The sequence below is a fragment of the Rhinolophus hipposideros genome (assembly GCF_964194185.1).
Source record: "Rhinolophus hipposideros genome assembly, chromosome: 16".
Classification (NCBI taxonomy): Eukaryota; Metazoa; Chordata; class Mammalia; order Chiroptera; family Rhinolophidae; genus Rhinolophus; species Rhinolophus hipposideros.
Window position 1 is genome coordinate 23,313,240 of NC_138062.1, and position 17,304 is coordinate 23,330,543.

The 17,304-nt window shown below is 44.8% G+C and overlaps 1 protein-coding gene across 1 annotated transcript in view; it reads right to left on the reverse strand.

Annotated features, from left to right (window-relative positions):
- GATB (glutamyl-tRNA amidotransferase subunit B) overlaps positions 1–17,304 on the reverse strand; it is an 85,477-nt gene that overhangs the window by 44,057 nt on the left and 24,116 nt on the right. The window contains exons 3-5 of the mRNA XM_081076753.1: positions 11,692–11,805; positions 8,481–8,679; positions 7,938–8,060 (exon numbers count right to left, since the gene is read on the reverse strand). Of these exons, the coding sequence (XP_080932879.1) occupies positions 7,938–8,060; positions 8,481–8,679; positions 11,692–11,805 (436 nt within the window). The remainder of the gene's footprint in view (positions 1–7,937; positions 8,061–8,480; positions 8,680–11,691; positions 11,806–17,304) is intronic.

The following is a 17,304-nucleotide window of genomic DNA, read 5'->3' on the forward strand; positions in this document are numbered from 1 at the left end:
GTTTCGTTACAGCAACCTAACTTTACAAAAGGTACAGTTGGTCCTGAAATATACGGTTAGTACTTGTGTCCACTTAAGAGAATTCTAGTCCTGAGGCATCTGAGATAGAGGGAGGGTGGGGGTAGACTGGTGTGTGTGTGTGTGTGTGTGTGTGTGTGTGTGTGTGTGTTAGCGTGCACTTGTGCACACGCAGAAGAGAGGAGAAATTCTGGACATACCAGCTGGAGAAATCTCATTTCTTTTGTGTCAAATAAGAAAACAACACTGTTAAAATGGAGATGGACTCTGCAGTTTTATTCTTAAGTTTTTTCATAGTGTTGGAGCTAGGTTGGTAGGAAGGTCTCAGAAATGACTACCTGATTACCCTACACTGTTCTCCAACGGAATGTGGATTTCCAACAGTAATTCCAGAAGATTTATGAAAGAGCCCTTGAGATATTACAGCTCAAGGGCAAGAGCCAGAAACCTGGGCATTCCCCTTCTTCTGCAGGCACTGTAGTAATCTCTTCCTTCCACAGACATGACTCGGAATCCTTCCTGATGGCTGTAAGGATTTGCTGCAGCGGGCAGAGCTGTGATGAAGGGGAGAGTGTGGTGGGACTCAGGGAGCCGTCCCCATCCATGGAGGACCTCCTCTGACCCAGACGTCCCTTCAGATTAAAAGCAATAGCCCCTAAAGAGGCAGGTGGTTTGTGGACAAGACTAAGAGGCTCTTGAGGAGGAGAGGGAAGCAAAATCCCAAAGCAGATAGGGAGATAAAGATAAGAAATACTCACACTCTATACGCTACCAAGTAAAGCTCAAATTCTCTCTTCTCCAATTTCATTTATGATACTTAAAACAGGACAGAATGAGAAGACGAAATGCTGGATTTTATTTTCCTAGGCAGGTTTTTAAATAAAAAAAATAAAAAAAAATCCGTCAAACCTAATGTTCTGATAGGCTGAATAAAGAAATTCATTTTCCCAGATTCCATGGCAAAAGCATATTAAAATAATACAATGGTATAAATCCAATGCCAAGAAAGGAGTCCCCTGGAACTGGACTGTCGTCCCCCAGTGCTGAGCTGACAGGCTCCATCCCCAAGCTCAAGACCAATGGCCGGCCGCCGCTTGCCCTGCCCTCCACACATTCCCTCTGGAAAAGGGCAGCACTCACCCACTCAGCGGCAACTGCAGCTCCACCTATGCTGACAGGCAGAGAAAAGGTGCCTTTTAGCTCGGAAATTACTTTATGTCTCTAGCCCGGACATCTCAACACTTTTACAAAATCCCGTAGCCCCTTTGGGACAACTTGTGCTCACAGGAATCTCAAGGAGTCCCAACTATTCCCGACATCATCAGACTCTTGGTCCAGGAACCCTGACATCATCTTCCGCTTCTGTTTTCTTTGCCCTTTATCCAAACTAACAACTAGATCCTATCAGTTCTTCCCTCCAAATGTACCTCACATCTGTCACTTCCTCTCCATTGCTACTGCTGTCACCCTTGGCCGAGAACTTAGAACTTCGGGCTCGGGTTACAGAATCACACCATGACTTTTAGCCCAGCAACGCCTTCTTCTCCCCACACCCACGATGTGGCTCTGACTTACATCCTGCCCCGCATGTCACCACTACCATTGCTCACTCAAGTGGGTAGCCAGCTCCTACTGGCTCATCTCATCTCCTGTTTGATATCCAAGAGCCCTCTTCCGGTCTTGCTTGACAAGACGCGCATTTTTCCACGAAGCCTTTCATGAGGAGGCTCTCCTCCAATCAGGGAGCTTTCTCCACACAAGTCCCGGGCTACTCTGCTGGCTCCTGCACATTCTCTTTATCAGTGTCACTGTCCCTTGTTCAGCCTCTGCTCATCTATCAAGGTCCCACTTAAGTGTTACTACCTTCTCCTCCTAAAAACGCTCATCGATGAGCTACCTCCCTAGTGGCTCCTCTGAACTATGAGAATATACACAGTCAATACCACAGAATTTAGTACTTGTCTCTGGTTTACTCTGAATTAATCTGATTTTTAAACCCAGAATGGAAAGCCCTTGAGGACTGGACCCAGATCTTCACTCTTCTCAAGGACATCACTCTTTCGGTCATCTCCTCTCTCCCACGACAGTCATTAACCTCTCTTTTGCAGCATTACTTCTGATATGTATACATATGCAATAGTATTTCTCATTCAAAAAAACCATACCAAAAACCTACTACCCTAAACCCAATTCTCTCTCCATCAATCAGTCATGCAGCTATCATTTCTCTGCTTTCCGTTTCAGCAAATCCTCTCAAACAAGTTTTGTTTGTTGCATATAGTGTTTCTATGATCTCACCTCCCATTTACTCCCAAACCCACTTCTGCTTGGCATCTGTCCCCACCGCTCAGAAAATACCTTGACAAAGTCACCAACAACCGCCAACTGCCAACTCCAATGGACATAGGACACATTCTTTCTTCACCTGATGGGATTTCTCAGCAGCATGTGACACACCATGTGACATAACCTTCCTTCTTGAAATACCTTCCTCTCTCAGGTGCTGTAAACTTACACTCTCTTGGTTTCCCCGCGACCTCCCTGGACACTGCACTTCCGTTTCCTTTGCTGATACTTTCCTTCTCATCCAAACTCAGGACTGCCTTCCTTATTTATACTCTCTATAGGGTATGTATGTGGGTTAAATACCATCTATGTGCTGATAACTTCTAAATTTATCTCTTCAGCCCAGACCTGTACTCTGAGCTCCACAGTGACTTCTAATGTCAACATGACATCTCCACTTGGAGGACTCACAGGATTTCAATTTCTGAAAGTAAATCCTGACTTGACCCTCCACAAAGTCATTCTTCTCCTCCTCCTCCCAATGGCAGTAAATAGCAACCAACACCTAGCTCTGCAAGCTTCTTTGAAGTCACCCTTGCTGTCTTCCTGCTGCCAGCCTTCCACACCAGCCTGTTAACAAATCCTGGTATTTCTAAACACCATCCTGAATCCACCCGTCTTGATATCGCCACGTTCACTGACACCAGGCCTATCCACAACCATGTCATCTTCCATCTGAAGGATCGCAAAAGCTTCTTAACTAGTCTCCTTGCTTCATCTCTTACCCTTCTGAATCCACACTCCACGAAGCAGCCAGGGTGGTTTTCTAAAACATTACACAGACTACGTCATCCTCTTGCTTAAAAGCCCTCCGACAGTTTCCCACTGCCCTTGGAAGGAAACCCAAGCTGTTCACCACGATCGGTAAGCCACCCCTTGCCTACCTACTCGGTCTTACCCGACGCCACCTACCTCTGCCCCTGACGCTTTCCCCACAGGGGCCTTTGGTTACCTGTGTTAAACTCCAGGTATATCGTAAGCTTTCTCTCATCTCAGGGGCTTTGCCTTAGCTGGACTTTGCCAGAATGCTCGTCCCTTAGCTCTGTGCTGACTGGGCCTGGGTTATTCTTCAGGTCTCAAGTAAATAAATGCTGCCTCTTCTGAGAGGCCTGCACCTGCCGATGTTATTTTTATCATAGCACCCTATTTCCTTAATGCACTTATCGTTATAATTGTTTTATTTGTTAATGTATTTTCCTCTCTCATGAACATAAGCTCTAGGTAGTAGAAACAATGTGTTTTTGTTGTTGTTTTTTTGTTTTTCTGTTTTTTCACTGTTATATTCAGAACCGAGAGCTGGGTCTGGCACATGGCAATTGTTCAATAAGTTAACACCTTGTTGCGCCAGCCAAAACTCTGGTATTTTCCTGAGCAGTGAGTAAGCAGACTGGTTACTGCCTCATAGTATGTTCCTGATAAGACCTAAAGTTCTGTCTGAATAGGACTACCTACAGCTGGAATCATCTGAAAGGCCCATTCAGCTCAAAGGAAAACTTCCAAAGTATGCTAAGCGCTACTGGACCAAATCTCAATACTTGACAGACAACTTTGTTGGAACTCAGGGAACCCTAAATCGGATCTCACTTGCTTTTAAAAAGGAAACATCTTTCACAATTTAGAAGTCCAATTTGGAAAAGGAGTAAAAGCATGAATTTCAGTCTCTCCCAGAGAAAACCATACTACATAAATGCCTGAGAGGAATCATTTAGTATCCTGCAGTGTTAAAAGAGAGGTCCGTAGCCTGGATTGAAATACAGTATCAAACAGTAACAAAAGACATTCTATTCGGTGAAGACAAAATACCTTTTAAACAAATTAAGTTAAATTGCCTCAAATGCACAACAGCCTTACCAAGTCAGGTTGGCTTCACTGCATTCCGCAACACTGAGGGAAAGCCTTCATTCACACATCATGAGAATGTTATCAAGCTCAATTTCTACCCTCTAGAAGCAGAGATTTGTACCAGCAAAGCTAAGAAACTGTGCACAGTGATATGGTCTGGTAAGATATTTTTTTCTGAAACACATTCACACATCAGAAATATAACATCAGGACAGAAAACTGCTTCGGTAAACAGCAGGCGCCTGAGGATTTAGTGCGGGGGTCTGTTGAGCTATCTCATCCTGATCACTGCCTCCTCTCCAGAACCTAAATAACAAGGAGTGACAGAGAGAAAAAAAAAAGACCAAATTTTTTATCGAATGTATTTCACAAAGCATCTTCATCCAAAACAAGTGGTGATTCTGTAAAAGTACTACTACTTATTATTAAAAATACCTAACATTTACTGAGCAGGGGCTGTTTGTCAGGACCTGTGGTAAATTTTACATACATTATCACATTCGTTCCCTACAATACAGCTTTCATGACAAAGCCACTTCAGCATTCTTTAGGTATTTCAAACTTAACATATTGAAAATGGAATTTCAGATTTCCTCCCGCAAAGCCTTTCCTCTCTTCCCTGTCTTGGTAAACAGGGACGCCATCCAGCTGCCCCAACTCTATTTGAAGACTTGGATGACTGACTTCCTTTCCTCTTTGGTTTCTTCTTCTCTCTTTCCATACACAATTATTTGGAGACCGGTAAGTGTGGAAAGCGAGGCTCAGAGAAATCAAATACCCTGCCCAGGTTCCTATAGCTAGAAGTGGTGGGACAGGATTCCAACCCCCGAGTGGGACCACGGTCCCCTCCACACACACGCTCTGCTATACTGTCTCTCCAAGTTGTTTCTATGGCAGTTATGAAACTAACGTGGCTGTCACTAGGAAGCAATGTGACACAGTGCCTAAATAAAGGGCTCCTGGAGTCAGACACACCTGGGCTCAAATCCCAGCTTAGTCGCTTATGAGCTTTGGGCAAATAACCCAACTTCCCTATGTCTCAGTCTGCTCACCTGAACAACAGGCATAATGATATCTGTCGCTGAAATGTCTTAAAGTTTAAATGAGATGAAAAATTAATTTAAAAAAATGCTTTGTGAACTGATGACACATGCTCAATGCTCAAACTAGCAGATATTATTACCATAGCAATATTTAGTTTGTCTACATCAGTACACGTTCAAATCAACAGACTGCTTTGAGGATCTCAACAGTGGCAGAGATCCATCGAGAAGAAAAAGAATTTGGAACCCAGGCTGAGCTGGTCTATATGCTCATCAGCAAAACTATGAGGAACTCATTGAATGACAGCCCAGAGAAATTTAGGAGTCATGCAGGAAGCACTGGGGTTCCCCAGTCTTCCCTAGGGAGACCCTCAGTTCCCAGGTTGCAGTCTCCCGGGCCTACACAGTGATCCTATGACAATGGGACAGAAGCAGGAGCAAATGGGTCAGGGCTGATTAAATGCTAATGGCACAAAAAGCCGGACCCCTGCAGACTAGGCAGCAGACCCCCACCTCCGCCCCCACAGCCATTCTGCTGCTGTGCTAGGGGCCAAGCTGTTGAATTTGTATTTAAAAGCAACAAAAAGTGTCACAACAAGTGCAATTTAATGAATCCTCCCAGATGTCACTGAACTGATGAATCCTTGCTGTTATGGTTTATCTCTTGGCAAGGACCCAGATGGGGCTATTTCTCAGCTAACAGGTGGCCTGTTTATTATTCCATAGGTTTGGTAGAAATCACAGTTGATTTGAAGAAGAATGGAATAATAAAAACTTTTTTAAAGCAATAGAGAATCAACACTTCGTGCATAAATGGATAACCATCCAACCTGCCCATATTTATGTTCTGTGGGTAAAAAAAGCAGCATGAGCCATAAATCTAAAATGGAGAATTTCCTTACTCTGAAACAGCTTCATTTCTATAAAGCAAACTTGTAGGCAGCTACCCTTTACGCCACTCAAACTCATGCAGCTGTTTTTCCTGTCTTTAGCTTAAAGAAGATAGCAAATCGGCAAGTTCTGTTTTCATACTCAACTTGTACCTGGGCTCTGATGTAACAATTTGTTGCTTGTAAGATGTCCTAGGTGACAAACGTAGCATTACAAATTCAGATGTCCCTTTGTAGCATGCAAATGTATGATGCGACATAAAAAGGTTGGCAAACACTATTATAAACTGGCAGGAAGATGAATCATGATCATCAATGATACTTATTGGTACCCACTGTGACTACTAGTGATGGTTAATTTTATGTGCCAACATGACTGGGCCATGGGGTGCCCAGATATTTGGTTAAACATTATTCTGAGTCTGTCTGTGAGGGTGTTTCCGGGTGAGACGAACATTTGAATCCATAGACTTAGTAAAGCAAACTGCCTTTCCCACTGTGGATGGGCCTCATTCCATCCATGGAGGCCTCAAGAGAACAAAAGGCAGGGTAGAGGGGAATCTGCTCTCTCTGCCTGGCTGCCTCCGAGCTGGGGTATTTTCTTTTCCTGCCTTTGGGTTTGGGCTCAGACTGTAACTCATACCATGGGCTCCTTGTTTTCAAGCCTTCACATCCGAACTGGAACTCTCCTATCAGCTCACCTGCGACAGCAATCCTGCAGCTTCCCCACTGCAGACCTTGGAACTTCTCATCCCCCATAGTCAATGAGCTAGTTCTTTACAGTAAATCTCAATGTATGTCTATATACATACATGTCTCTCTCTCTCTCTCTCTCTCTCTCTCTCTCTCTCTCTCTCTCTCTCTCTCTCTCTCTCAGTTCTGTTTCTCTGGAGGACCCTGACTAATACACCACTGTACTGAGCTACGGATTGACAAATGTATTTGCAGAATCTGTATCCTTCCTCCACATTGGCAGAGAATGCTCTGCAGGTGGCAGAAGTTTTTTCGAAAAGCCCCTGAGAACAGAAAACAAGGGAAAACCATGGGAGAGACTAGATTTTGGGACTTCAGGGCCAGCAAAGCAGCATTAGGAGGGCGCCAAGGGAGAAAGCCAGGAAGAAACTGAGTTTGACCAACACTTGTCATCTTTACGTCCAATTTGCAAATATGCACTTAGAATGTATAGTTTGCTTGGTCCCAAGGGTACACGTGGTTTCTTTGTTTATTTTAATTTCCTACTATATTTCTACTGAAGATTTTACCTCAAAGTTAAAGCTTTGTGAAATCATAACCTCGGCTCATAGTTTATATAATTGGGCTTACGGTGTACATGGATGAAAATTCTACAAAGAAAAGGAAGAGAAGCAAAGGAAAAGGATCAGCCAGCAAAGTGCCACCCATGTAGCACTGACAAACTAAGAATTATTCTGATAAACACAGTGTCTTCTTGCTGAGAAAGATGAAACTGTTCAAACACACTACTTTACTAGTCCTCACAACACTGCTGCACGCAGCCAGGAGCGAGCCCCTAGTCCTGTGATTCCTAATCTCACATTGTTGGGCTCAGAGCTTCTGCACGGTTTTGTTAGTGTGTTTATTTTGGCTGGCGGCTCAGGAAAGAAACCAAGGAGGATTCTAAGAAAAAGTACAAAACAAAACAACCAGGAATGCAAGAAGCTGGAAAAGGGATGTAAACTATCTCCATGTAGCTGATGCAGAGAATAAACTTAAGTGCGATGAGATCTAGGAAGCAGAAAAGGAGAAGGTACAGGAAGGACACTGCTTGGGTGGCTTCTACCTGCCATGTTTGCCTGGCTGGTCCCCAGGGTTTGAAGTATCAGCTGCAGCTCCCTGACTGCTGTTGCCGCCTCTTCTCCACAGGACATGTCCGGCTCCAAGACCACTTCCAGAAGGCCAACTCCTGCCAAACAAGAGGCAGAGTCAGCCTGACTGAAGCTGTCCAATGTGATCGGCAGATAAGTCAGGCTGAAGTCCGAGGAAAGCCCTGCATTACTGAAGGATTCTCAAAGTGGGTCTCAGCCTCTGAATGGTTTCTCTCTTTCCCCTCACTATTTGATTTTCAACTCTGCTTAAGATATGACGCTACTGGGTCCGTGACTAGGTGTCTACGTTCGCCTCCTTTTAGGGGTGGGCTGTTAGCAAGCCCGACAGCCATCACAGTGTAAGCCATACTCTCTAATGAGCTACGCAGTACCAGTGCTGACATTTGGATCCCCATCTGTCAGGCTCTTGGGCCTGTATCCTCAGTCAGTTTGGGGAAACTCTGGAGGAGAAGAGAGGTGGGCTGAGAGGAAACGGAACGGGAAGTCTCCAAGCCTACCTGCTCTGTTCAAGTCAATGAGCGTCTGAGACCGTAGGTCATCGTGGAGGCTTTTGCCACTGTCTTGCTCCAGCTGGATCTGCTTGATCCTCACTGTCTTGTTGATCACCTGACTCCGCTTCTTCCCCACGTAGACGCTGTACGCCAAGCTCCCATTCACAGCGATCGGGAGCCTCTGCTGGGTGATTTGGTAGCCTGCCTGCACACAAACATGGCTTATCCCGTCACTAGTCCATAAACAAAAGCTGGGCCCAGTTTACTAATCCTTTTCACGTCACAAAACTATAGGTTTATGGAAAAACACAAAATGAAAGTTAAAATAGGGGAAAAAGGAGAATAAAAATTAGTTTATGCATTGCAGCCATAATTTCGCCTGGCTCTTCTGGTTTTTCCCATCCTCCCTTACTTTCCCTGGATGCCCCCCCATCCCCAATAATGATGCAATAAACAACACGAATCCCATCTTCCCTACTGAAGTACCATTTGGGGGATTAACAATAATCTCACTGTCAGAGGCTTCTAAGAAAAGAATATATTGTTTCCACTTAGCTCATTAGCCTAAACCCTGCATCTGATTACTGGGCTCCTGACAGACCGTCCTTACTCGGAAGTGCTGGCTAAGCATTTTGCTATCTGCTCTCCGCATGGCTGACAGCAGCTGCTAGAGTCTTTAAGCTTGCTTTGTTCCTGCCCTTTAAGCTAACCAATCATGCCAGCTGCCCTCCCTGACCCATCTTCCCTTGTTCCTCTACCAGAAAAGGATGGGACACTCACACTCAGCTAATGGAAAGCATGTAGTACTAAAATACTGACAGATATTGCAAGGACTCCCTCACCTCCTCCTAAGTGGAGAGGAAGAATTACTTTCAAATGTACGCACGCATCAACATACACTAAAGAGAGGGCAGGTCAATACGGGGAACTGGAGAAGCACAGAGAATAACAGCAGAGGCACCTGTAGTGCTTGGCAGGGTCCCAGACTCTGTGTTCTCAGTACTTTACACCTTTTAATTGAAGTTTATTGGGGTGACAATTGTTAGTAAAGTTACATATGTTTCAGGTGGACAATTCTGTAATACATCAACTATATATCACAATGTGTGTTCACCACCCAGAGTCATTTCTCTTTCCATCACCATATATTTGATCCCTTTTACCTTCATCTACCTCCCCTGTGTTCCCTTACCCTCTGGTAACCCTTATACACTGTGGGTGGGAATGCAGGCTGGTGCAGCCACTATGGAAGGCAGTGTGGAGGTTCCTCAAAAACTTAAGAGTAGAGTTTCCGTATGACCCAGCAATCCCTCTCCTGGGTATCTACCCAAAAAATCTGAAAACATTTATCTGTAAAGATATATGTGCTCCGATGTTCACTGCAGTTTATTTATGGTGGCCAAGACATGGAAACAACCAAAGTGTGCTTCGGTGGATGAATGGATAAAGAAGTTGTGGTATATATACACAATGGAGTACTATTCGGCCATAAGAAAAGATGAAATAGTACCATTTGCAACAACATGGATGGATCTTGACGTTATTACGCTAAGTGAAATAAGTCAGACAGAAAAAGTCGAGAACCATGAGTTCACTGATATGTGGTATATAAAACCGAAAACAACAGAAGAACAAGACAAATGAAGAAACAAAAACTCATAGACACAGACAATAGTACTTCACAACTTGTAATCCTCACAACAACCCTCGGAGGAAGGTACCAGGCACAGAAGGGGTTAAGGGCCTGCCCCAGAGCCACAGAGCTAGTAAGTATCGATGTTGGGATTTGAACTCAGATGGTCTGGTTCCAGAGTCTGTGCTCCGAGCCACCGGGCCAGCAGTTTTCAGACTTCAGCTGTATCAGAATTACGAGTCAGGCTGGTCAAAACACAGATGGGCTCCACCTAAAGAGTTTCTGATCCTGCTGGCCTGGGTGGCACCTGAGAGATGTGATGCTGGAGCCCCGGGGGCCATACTTTGAGAACCACCACATCAGGCCAACTCGTTCTCCGCGCTGAAACAGGAAGTCTCAATCTGTAAACACTAAACTGAGTAGGGCTGCCAAAGGAAATACAAGATGCTCAGTTAAATTAGAAAGTGACAAATTTGAATAAATGGCTTAACAACGAATACTTTTTTAGTATAAGTATATCCCATGTGATATCTAATAACACTGAGCTACCTGGGCCAGACAGAACAGAAAGCCACAGAATATGAAAACACCTCATTTTAGTCACTTATTGCTAAGTCTGCCACCTTCACAAAACTGGTTATCACTCTAAAAAGATGAAAAAAGTGCAGGTTCGTTCTCACCACCCTACCAAGCAGTAGAACTTACTAAAAGGCTGGCAGCTAGAGAGGAAAAACAGCAACTAAAGAATTCGGGTTTAGTATTTTTCACTTAATTCCCCTCCTGCTCTCACCTACCAAAAAACCGCTCACCCCAATCTCCAGGTCAAGGAGAAGAGTGTGAAGCAATAGCATCGCTACCGTTTTCCTAAATCTTAAGAAGAGCCACACTTACTATCAGAGGCTCCAATCAAATGAAACATTATTTTGGGAAACGCATTCAATGTTACAATTTTGGTTCAGTGCAATAATATGAAAATTGGCTCTAGTGCACACTGGCTTCTCTTAAAGAAAAAAAAAAAACGGTCTAATTTTAAGGAAAAAGCAGGTTAATATTGGGTTTACCGCTCAACCGATGACTGTGGTTAGTCCGGACTTCTGGGTCATGTTTCTGCTTACTATCATCCACTTACTTGCTCCTTGTGAGACCACAGAAATATCTCCAAAGGTGACAGTCCTATTATTGGCAACTTTAGCTTAAGAGGGGGAAGCTATCACTCTTGTCTACAGAGCTAAGGCACGCATTAACTGTTGCATCGGCCAGAGTGAGCTTCTGTCCTAACAGGCAATTAGTGCCAAACACCACGGCGGGGCTGAGACTGGGAACACAGGCTTCTTCTCGTCCCTGTTTAATTACGTGGGAGCCACCAGAAGCATGAGGCTAAGCAAGGAGTCAGCAATCAGGACAATTGCATCCAATCTGGTAAACATCGGGGGTGGGGGGGGCACCTGCCTTCATCACGGCTGGGCAGAACTTCCCACTGAGATGGACCACGTTCTGAGGGGAACGCCAGGCACAGCCCTCCTCCCTGCCTCCAGCCCCCCAACTCTGAGGACATACAGAGGGCGGACCGCAAAGCATACTTACAGGGAGGTCGGCATAGAAGTAGTGCTTCCTGTCGAACAAGGACTTCTTGTTTATGTGGCAGTTCAGGGCCAGGCCTGTCATCACTGCCGCCTCCACGCACCTCCTGTTGAGAACCTGTGGAAACACAACACACGGCTCCTCTTAGATCCGCAGGCTGAATGAAGGCTTCTCCCACACACTGACAACCTCTCTGAATATTCAATTTGGCCCTTCAAAGGGCATTATCAACAGGTTCTGTGTGTGGGCAGCTCCAGTTCAGAAGCCGACTCTGTCCGGGTTCTAACCCAGAAAACTTGACATGAAAAAGAAAATGCATGTGGCAGCGGGTCCCACTGGGCAGTTAATGAACTGCCTCAGGCATCCTTTCCCCCAATACCTGGCATTAAAGTTAACAGGGAGGGTTCCCAGAAAAGCTCAACAGAGTGGTTACTACATGGAATAAATTTAATCTCACTCCCTTTGCAAGCAGAACAAGGAGCCAGTTAGAATACATGAGAGGCATTGATTCCTGACAGGAGGATCCAAGAAGCAGCTCTGCAAACAACCTCAGGGAGGTTGGAAAATATTTTGACAGAGAAAGAATGGACTTCTGGAAACTACAGGGCCATAGCCGTTCCCTCAAGGGCTGGGAAATGTGGCACACCTGCCTCCTTGCATGCCCAAGGAGTCAGAGCGCACCCTATATCGAACTCTCCTTGAGCTACTGGCCCCTCCAGGGGCGCTGGGAGTTCAGGAGTTCCTTCTGGACCCCACCTTGCCCCACCTTCAGGAGCCGATGGATGGCCAAGAAATGGCTAGCAACTTCCCAGCCCAAAAAGGACGTGAAAAGCTTTGAAGAAATTTTTTTGGGGGGATGGGGTGGGGAGTGGAATAAGATTAAAAAAAAAACTAGAGATAGGAGAAAGAGCAGTACGTTCTGGAGACAGGTCCAAATCTCACTTCTTCTACGTATGTATACAAGTATACATAGCTGCATGACTAGAAGCCCAGTTTCCTCATCTCTGAAATAGGGATTTCATCTCTACCTTGTGGAGTGGACAAAGTATCAGCTAGAAAAGCTACTCTCTAGTTCATTTCCCCCACTGGGAAATTGTTGAGGACATTGTGCTTACTGATGAAACATATTTCTGTTTTTTTATTATAATATTTATAACGTTCTTTAGCATGTTTAGTATACTATTATTCATATAGGGCTTTCCAGCTAAGCATTTTCACATCCACCATTTTATTTCAGCCTCACAGCAACCCTATAAAGACAGAATTTATATTATTTCAATTTTTCAGAAAAAGATGAATTAAGACCCAGAGATACTGAGAGGCTCGCCCAAATCAGAGTTGGCACATGGTACAGCTAGCTCTAATGTCCACCCATGCCCTTGCCTAGAGGGTGACAGAATCCCTGTGGTTTAGGGACTGCTTCTCCGGGCTGGGGGAATGAGTGCGGCACCCCAACACAGGCATAACTTATTGACCAAACACAGATTTCAAAAACAAATCTGCACAACAAAATGTGAGAGGTAGCTCTACTTATGGCAATACACAGCCCACAAACGATAACCCAAACAGCCAAACGCCCTCCTGGAAGCAGCATACATGTCTTTTTTTTTTTTTTTCCCCCAGAAGCCAGGTTACAAAACGGAGCCACCTCACAGCTTCTACTCGGAGTTCTTCATTCTGGGCCAAATTATATTGTCAGCTCTGCAGTAATAATGGTTTTCATGAAAAGATGTGTGTGGTGGGAGAACAAGATGCTCTAATTATTGATGTTTTCACTTGCTAATGTTTGGCATTTTACTGAACAGTTGTTACTGCAATACAAATATAGCTGGTGGAGACTGCTGCCAAGTTCAGGCCTGACGATTCGGGTCAAGGCACAGCGACCGTGAGGCTGGTGTCCCGGCCTAGGCCCTTCTCTTCCTGGGCCACAGAGTGGGCTCACTTGTAAACTGCCTGACTCGCTGGTCTGGACCAGTTCTTGCTTTACTACTCCCACTATTTTTCTAACCACTGCTTTCTCTCTCATCTCTGGCCAATCAACCTGCTTCCTCCTAGGAATGAAGAGAACTGAGGTTTATTTTGCTAGCTTATTTCTAAGCATGCATTGCTAATAAACTCACTGTGCCTGGCAGGCACTAGGAGAGCGCGGAATTGGGGGTGATCACAGACTCTCACTGTGCCTGTGTGCAAACAAGTACACAGGCACTTGGTAAACCATCCATTTCCAAAGAATAAGAATGCAGCAAAACACACAAACATTGCAGTGATATTGAATCTACTTTAATCTTCTTTAGACAACTGAGAAGGCTTGAGGTACTTCAGGGTCAGAATTATAAGCATCAATCATCACCACACCACTGCTGCAGAGAGGGGCTAGTAAATAGAGAGTGCCAGTTAAAAGAATGCCAAGGAAAAAAGAATTTATTATGATCTTAGTCAAGCTGCTTATGACAGGTGGAGGTCTAGGTCAGCATGTTCTGAGGATAAGATGCAGGACTGGGAAACTCAACTTGAGCTGTCTTTATTCCCAAACATTTCTTAAGTGTCTATAAAGTACTAGGCTTTAAGGATCCAGAGGTAAACAGGACCCTTGTCACTGGCCTTAATGAATCTGCAATGGGACACGAACCTGCCAGTACCTCCAACATCCTTGTCCAATTCATCTTCCATATTAGGGTGATCCTGCTCAAAATGCACATCGTACAGTGTTCTCTTGCCTAAAATCACTCAATAGCCCCCAATGTCCACATGATAAAGGCCAAGCTCTTACATGATCCAGCTCCTGTCTGCCGTGTTTCCCCGAAAATAAGACCTAACCGGAAAACAAGTCCTACCATGGTATTTCAGGATGACATCCCCTGAACATAAGCCCTAATGCGTCTTTTGGAGCAAAAATTAGTATAAGACCCAGTCTTATTTTCGGGGAAACACGGCACATCTTCAGTTTTATCTCCTATCACATTCCCCCGCTACCTACACTCCCCACACACACACGGTCCAGTTCTCTGGTGTAAACCATGCTGATAGCTGACTCTCCCTATTCTTTCCCATTCAAAATCTACGGAGATGTCACCAAATCTGTGCAACTTTCCTTACTATTCTTCCTAGGTACCTCCCTGACCTTCTGCACATTTCCATTGGTGTTTATATCACAGTGCATTAAGCTTGTTTCCATATATTTCCGTTACACTGAGCTTCATGAGGATGGGAACTGGCTGTTCATCCTGTACTCTGGGGCTTCATATAGAACTAAAAACTAGTGGTGCTCAATCCCTGTGTGAACTGAAATGAGGAGGGAGGTGATGGATCTGAAGGGAAGGTTTCAGAGACGCAGTAATGCCTGCATCCCCTCTAAGGTGTTACCTGCCACTTGCTAGCTTTCAAACTTGTTTCTGCAAGTTGCCCTGAAGCAACAACCAATCATGTATGATATGATCAAAAAGGCACCTCAAAAACTCAAAAGCCTAACTTGTCCTTAAAGCATACTCCAGAATTTCCTTTGTAATGAACATACCGTGACTACAAGGCATCTCAGGGTGAGCCGCAGCGACCATGTGGAAGGAAAGCAACGGTCTTGGGAACCCACACAGCACCCCCCTCTCAGTGGAGCCTTAGGAGACGTCACTCCGGCTTCAGGGACAAGGAGGTATCGTGCACTGCATCGTGCCCGGAGGTGTGCCATGCACATCACACACATTTGCCGTTTCATCCTCTCATCCGTCCTATGAGCCGACTCTGTTTGATCCTCATCTTACAGCGAATGAAGGGGATCATGAAGATTAAGTGACTGGACCAAGGTGACATGGACAGTAAGAGGCAGAACCAGGAAGTCAGACTCCCCAGAAGCCAGGCTCTCAACTACCACACTCTGTCTTACACCTCCAAAGACTAAAAAGTGCAAGTGTTAGCAAGACTGCTACTAACATCTGGCCGTAACTCCAGAGCAGCAACTCAAACGAAATCCTGCTGTAGAAAAGCGAAGGCAGATTTTGTTCCTAACAGTTTCTTCACGCCACTTTCTATCTCTATAGGTTTGTTTTCAGATGTTGAGCTCCTTGAGGTCAAGCACTGTATTCTTTTAACTTTGTGAAGCATTCAATACCACCACCTTTGGCATGTGGGGGTTTGATAATGAGTGGATCGACACAGGCTTCTCCATTAGCAGGGCGCGTGTGATGGCTAGACTTCAGATAGCGCCAGACACAGCACCCATAAAAAGACTTACTGAATAAGTAAAGAGGCTCATTCTTGTATTTAATCAGAAGACAAGGAAAGTATGACAGCTAGAGGCAGGAGACAGTCAACAAACTTCATGACTGGCAGTGAGAGCGAGTGGGCAGATCATGACCAGAACAGGATATGGGGGTGAGGAATGGTGCGTGTTTTTCAAAAAGAATCACTTGTTTGGCTTGTTTGTAAAACATGAGTAGTGCTGCAACCATAACCTGTTTAGAAACTAAAGTACATCCAGAGGATAAGGCAGCATAAACAGCCCAGAAACGTGTATGAGTTCTCCAAGGACACACTGTGACCCCAATTTGAGAAACAGTTTTCTAGATTTAAGACTTATTTAGCCTAACCAAACATTTCCTGACCTCTGAGTATCATGAACCACATATTAGGACAACTCCCCAAACATCTTTAATGAAAAAGAAAAATCACCGAGTTGTACACATTCTATTTTCTTAGCATATCTTGATTTTTCCTCTCCTCCCAAATCCTCTGGTTTACTTCAAGCTCCCATTCAAACATCACCCCCTCCAACCAAGACTTCTGTACTAAACACCTGGCTCGGGTTCTCTGCCTCCACTCTTACCCTCTGATCTCTCCTCCATACCCACCTAGGAGTGACCTATGTAAAGGATGTGTTCAGATAATTCCCCTACTTAGAATCCTTCCTCACTGCTCCTCATCACTAAAAGGATACAGGGCAAGTGCGTGGTGGAGTTTCCACTGCCTTTGGTGACTTAGCCCCCGACTACCTTCCAGCTCCCTCTTCCTCCATGGCCCCAAACCCAAAGACCCCGATGCAACATGTATATGACATACTTTTGTACAAACTGCTGCGTCTCCTGGTAACGCCCTTCTTCTTCATCCACTTGAGCAAGATCTTAATACCTGCAAGACTCTTGGATGTCCTGCCACTACCCTAGTCTGTTGGTCCTTCTTCTCAGCTCCCATACACTCTGGTAAAGCTCTGTCTCCCACCTAGACAGAGCTCCCTGAGGGCAGTCAAGCCATTTTATCTTTTGCTTCTTTGCCCCATTATCTATTTGCAATAAGAAGCTGAGTAAACATTAACTGAGGTAATTAATAATTTAACATTCCCTTTATCAACAACATCCATAAGTTTCATTATGAAATAAAAGCAAAATGATTCTATAAAATTTATGTGTCAGGAAAAACAAAACCACCCTCACTGTATAAAATAGAACCCATTTAATGCAGAGACTTTACTTCACAGGTGATGGCAGAGCTGAGATGCCAGAGGGTACAGTGAGGCAACTTAGGAGATTCTCAGCAGCAAGAAGCCATGCCACCTCAGTGTAGAGGGAGTGGGGCCGAGAGAAGTAGCGTCACTAGAGCCTGGGAATGGGGCACCCAGAGAATGCTGAA